Here is a 4981-nt window from a genome sequence, read left to right as displayed (position 1 = left end):
ATTTTGGTTAATTTAAGGTTTAATTTAAAGTTTCATCTCTTGATCATAATTTGTGTTTCTTGTGAATGAGGATCTTAGCATGTGTGATTATGAAGGTTCTGGGTTGTGTCAACCCTACAACCTTGTTAGTTCCATGTTAAGAAATGCATTTGACAGAAGCTGCATTAAGGACGAGATGTAATCACTGTTACATGGCCACTAAAGTGACATTAATCTCCTATCTCAAGTATAAAAGTGAATATTACATTTTGTAGACCAAGTGGGAGATTGTTGGATTTATCCAATATAAATCAACCGTTAAGTGGTCTACTACGACATGTAATAGGAATGTAATATTGGAGAATATTGTTGATTGTGATTTGATCTCTTAAAGATATCAATCCTATATAAGGTGTCTTATATTGGAAATATGATTGATGGAATCCTTAATTGAATATGATTATGATACTTGACTTGGAGGCTAAGAAAGTAAAGTTTAGGTTTCCTTTATGGATGGAAACCCTAGCTTTTAGCCTATATAAAACACTGGTCCCTATAAGCCCTAGAACACACAACATAATGCTTCCTATAGAGTAGTTGTATTCGGCTATGAGCTTATAGAAGATCTTGGTGTTGTCGTGCCCACTTCTTTTCGTGTTCGACTTCTATGATCGTCGTTGGAATCAGATCAGTCATTTCTTCGTTTGTGTTTTAATTATATAACCTTATAAGGCTAACACATATGCCATTATACATGGTGTATGTGCCCGTGTTTTAGGTACATTGAAAAATTTCTCGTGGTTGTAGGGTTAAGGATTAGGGTTTTGAAGGATTTAAGGTATACTCATAGTATATTATCCTTATAATTATCAAGGAATATCCTTAATCAAGAATGCAAACTAATCAATGGTATAATTAACAATTCATGCAAAAGCCTTGACAGTACGTTATCAAAGTATATACGCTATAATTAATTTAATTTTTTATTTTTCGATTACAATGCTATAATTGATTCAATACATATAAGAAGAGTAAATTTTTTTTGTCTTTATTTAAAAATATAAGATTAATCTAACGGCTCTATATATCTACACTTACGGCATCATGCCAGCGACATAGGGCACACCACTAGGCTGAATCCATCTATCACCGAACACGAACCTCCCAGCGGTGAAGTCCGCGGCGTGCTGAGCGGTAAGCTTCTTAATTCCACGCCATGTCGCCCTCTTGCTCTGATCGGCACCGAGTCCCCTGTTGCCAAACTCACCGAGCCAGCAAGATTGGTGATTGTTTGATCCAATCCATTCCATCCACCCTTCTGGAGCGATCACGTCATCGATCTGGGACTGCATGACGATTGTTCTTGCGTAGTTCTTCCATGGCCTGCCCAAGTATGCCTTGTTCAGGTCCTTCTCGTAGCCCGGTTCGCCAGAGATGGTGCAGTTTTAGAGGATGATACCCGAGGGAGAACGTCTGTCGAGTCTACCGTGGGCAGTCACCATGCAGGCCTGGTTCTCGAGTGGCTTCCTGACGATCATCTTGCAGTTTTGGAACACAGCGGCAGCATCACCAAAGATGAAGTCGATGGTTCCACTGATGGTGCAGTCGCGGTAGAATTGCCTGTGAGTTTGGGTGTATAGGGTATCTTGGTACCCATCCATCTTGCAGTTGTAGAAGATGGACAAGTCTGACTGTACACGTAGAGCCACGGCTTGGTGTCCGACAGCTCCGGCTGTGTTCTCAAATCCAATGTCCTTGGCAATGAAGTAGTCTCCCACAACACCTACATATATAACGTACATATACCAACCAGACTGTGAATCTAAACTGTTGATAAAAGTAGAATCATGTTTGAAAGGCCTCGTACAAAATATGGCAATATAACATGCACGTCAGATTGAATGTCCTAATTTATAGTTTGATAATAACAATATGTCTGATTAGAGAGGAAAAAAATTGAATTACCGACTGTGGCAGTCTGCATTGTCTTGGTACCCTCTGCAAAGTTCTTTCTACCGGTAATAATGGTCTTAGTGGGGCCATCTCCTATAAGCATGACATTGGTCATGTGCTTATCAAACAGGACGTGCTCCTCATACACTCCCTCCTTAACATAAATCACAAAGACCTTCACTGCGTTGTCCTTGGGGATATCCTTCAAGGCTTCGTTGACAGTCGTGTACTTACCACCCCCTTTTTTGGCCACCACCACATCGGGTTTCAGCGTCTGAGGAGTGGCGGTAGCGAGGTCAAGCCTTCGATTATCAATCCAAGCAGGGATGACCTTAGCCTTCTGGAACTTCTTCGCACCAGTTCCAGCTGTAGCCTCAAGGAGTCTGCGGCCGGATTTGACATTAAGAGCCCCGAACATCGTGGAAACTTGGTCGACCATGGCGAGGCCGTTGTTGGTGAGCTCCTGCGATGTCTTCAAGAACTCCCTCATCTTCTCACCGGCGTCACCAGTGGTATTCTCGAACCCATCCAAGCAAGTCTGCTCGTATGTCATGGCAGCGCTGAGCCACACTTTGAGATCCTCCACGTAAAGATCGAGCTTGCTCATGTCGAAGGCCCCAATCCTGTCAAACGAGTCACCTAAATCATCGATGGCGTACTCCAGGAGCTCCTTGCAGTTTTGGAGTGCATCTCCGGTGCTGGGGTCCTTAGCCAAATCCTTCAACGTGGTGGACTTCTCAATGACGCCGCGGAGCATGTCCATGGTGACTTGGAACCCTACTTTGATCAACTCTTTGGGATCGGTGACATTACCGGCCGCGCCTGACAGGCTTTCCTCGCATGTCTTCTTATAGTCGGTGGGCTGGCAAATGGCCTGGATCGCCTTTGTGGACGTGGAGGTGTGGCCGTCGGATGACCCTCCACCGCGGCGTGATACTGTGACCCCAACAGTTACAGCAACTACCATTGCCACCAGAATCAGGGCAGAGGCGCCGATGATGGCGAGCTTTTTCTTCTTGTTAGATCCATCTGCTTGGCCCATGTTTGAATTAATATATATAAATTACTAAAAAACTAACTAATATTTTTTTGATGTAGATTCTGGTGGCGAAAAAGAAACAAGGAAGATTTCTTTTTCAGGTGAGTTGCTGCAGAGCTGTTGGGGTCACTTATTGGGGCACTGAATAATACTACTTTTTGTGTCCCCTGCTTTCCAAAATGTGGAGTCATGAGGTATTTATAAGGGTAGTAGCTCCGAATGACGGTTGCTTCTGTTAGGAAATGTGAGGTGGAGAGATCATTCGTCTCGAAGGTCGTTTATGTTCTTTTTTATTTTCAAATTTGGGGCATACAAATGATTGGTAATGCTTAACAATGACTCCTTCAAAAGTGGATTACCAATTAATACATGGCTAAAAAAATGTGTTAAACCCATTGTAAGCTAGTGTTTCACCGCATTCATTTCCTGTCAATCAAAAGCCAAGAATTGCAATTAATTCAACATATTTTGTTGACCACTTGATCATATTTTTCTGTACAATTATGATTATTCCACATTTCATCTCATTTTCGTTCAAAATGTCACACTTCAGTAAAGAAAAAGCAACAAAAGGATTTAATGGAAGAAATGTGGATAAACATGATGATAGGGAAAAATTCACCAAAATATAAGTTTTAACTTTTGTTTTAAAAAAAAAATTGTTTGGTAAATAGTTTCTTTTCTTTTTTCTGTATGAGCTCCATCACTGGGTCTAAAACTAGACATGCAAACGGGTTGGTTTTATTAGGTTTAGATCGATTTTAACCTGACTCCTTCAGCTAACAGATCACCGAAACTCAACTCAACTTGTTAAGCTAACGGGTCGTCCAAACTCAACACGTTAAGCTAACAGGTCACCCGTTTAACCTGTTAACTACCGTTAACAATTTCTTATTATTTTTTTTACATTTTGCAGAAGTAACTCAAACACATTTTGTACGACAACTTCCCGCTTTTCTGCATATTTTTTCTAAGTATAATAGATTAACAGGTAGAAGTTAGAAGTTAGACCGTAACACTGGTTTAAGAATATTTTTCATATGAATCAATCACATCCTGTAGAAATTATTTAGCAGCGGTTCAATGATGCTTCTCTTTGAACCCTTGGGATCACACTTGCTAAAAACATCGAGCTCATATCCCTTGGACCAAGGAAGTGCATATCATAATAAATTATAATGATCATGGAAGAGTATGAGTATGATTCTTACAAGTCTTGGGATAATTGATATTATGAAGAAGTCTAAATCATGTTGACAAGAGTTAATCCAATCTCATATTGGTATATTGAGGACTCTTGTGTTTGCTCGTTTATAGGACTCATATTGATATAAGGAATGCAATCTTGTATTTCTTGTGGGATTGTTATAGGGCGATCCAAGTCTTGTAATATAAAACCACAAGCCCATGCTCTCACAAAAAACACACTCTTATTGTTCCAATTACCTATAACTTGGAGAGCATTGAGTTTTGCAGAGAGGAGAAGGTTGTGTGTAGATTTCTCTAATGGCTCTTAATCCTAATTTGTTGAACATAGTTATGATATGGTGTCTAGCACTATTCTTTCCTATGATCAATGCCGTGAAGAACATGTGTGTTGCTGTGGGAGATATTCATCAGCCAATGCATGTCGGGTTCTATCAGATGAGGGAGGAAACTCAATGGCCTTGCATTGGTACAGACACAAATCCAACCTTCGTCATGTGTGGGATAGGGAGATCATACAAAAAACTATGAAGGACTATTATGATAGAATGCACGGGAAAGACTTCAGCAAACAGCTTGCAGGTATGTGTTGCATATATTACTTCAATATTTGCATATACAGAATATATTTGGAGTGATGATTGTGAATTAGTTGGTTAAATCTTATGTTCTTGGCTAGTTTATTATAGAGCTTATATGGTTGCTCTTACATGTGGTATCAGAGCCTGTGAATTTAACAACTAAATTCGATCAAAAACTGGTTCCTAAAAATCTGCAATGTTGCAGCAAACTAAGTCTTTTATA

General features: G+C 40.2%; 1 protein-coding gene across 1 annotated transcript; it reads right to left on the bottom strand.

The window, feature by feature from the left end:
* Positions 1 to 922: 922 nt before the first annotated feature.
* LOC103452861 (probable pectinesterase/pectinesterase inhibitor 21) lies at positions 923 to 3126 on the bottom strand. Its single transcript, XM_029091794.2, has 2 exons — positions 1945 to 3126; positions 923 to 1762 (listed from the first exon to the last, which is right to left on the bottom strand). The coding sequence occupies exons 1-2, from the start codon at positions 2972 to 2974 to the stop codon at positions 1425 to 1427; spliced, it is 1368 nt and encodes a 455-aa protein (XP_028947627.2). The 5' UTR covers positions 2975 to 3126; the 3' UTR covers positions 923 to 1424.
* Positions 3127 to 4981: the final 1855 nt, after the last annotated feature.

Source organism: Malus domestica, chromosome 13 (genome assembly GCF_042453785.1).
Source record: "Malus domestica chromosome 13, GDT2T_hap1".
In the NCBI taxonomy this organism is placed as follows: Eukaryota; Viridiplantae; Streptophyta; class Magnoliopsida; order Rosales; family Rosaceae; genus Malus; species Malus domestica.
This window is presented reverse-complemented; position numbering and strand designations above follow the sequence as displayed.

Coding starts and splice junctions, on each gene's coding strand:
- LOC103452861 (XM_029091794.2), bottom strand. CDS start 2,974: ATGGGCCAAGCAGATGGATCTAACAAGAAGAAAAAGCTCGCCATCATC. Junction 1,763..1,944: donor AATGCAGACTGCCACAGTCG/GTAATTCAATTT, acceptor TTATATATGTAG/GTGTTGTGGGAGACTACTTC.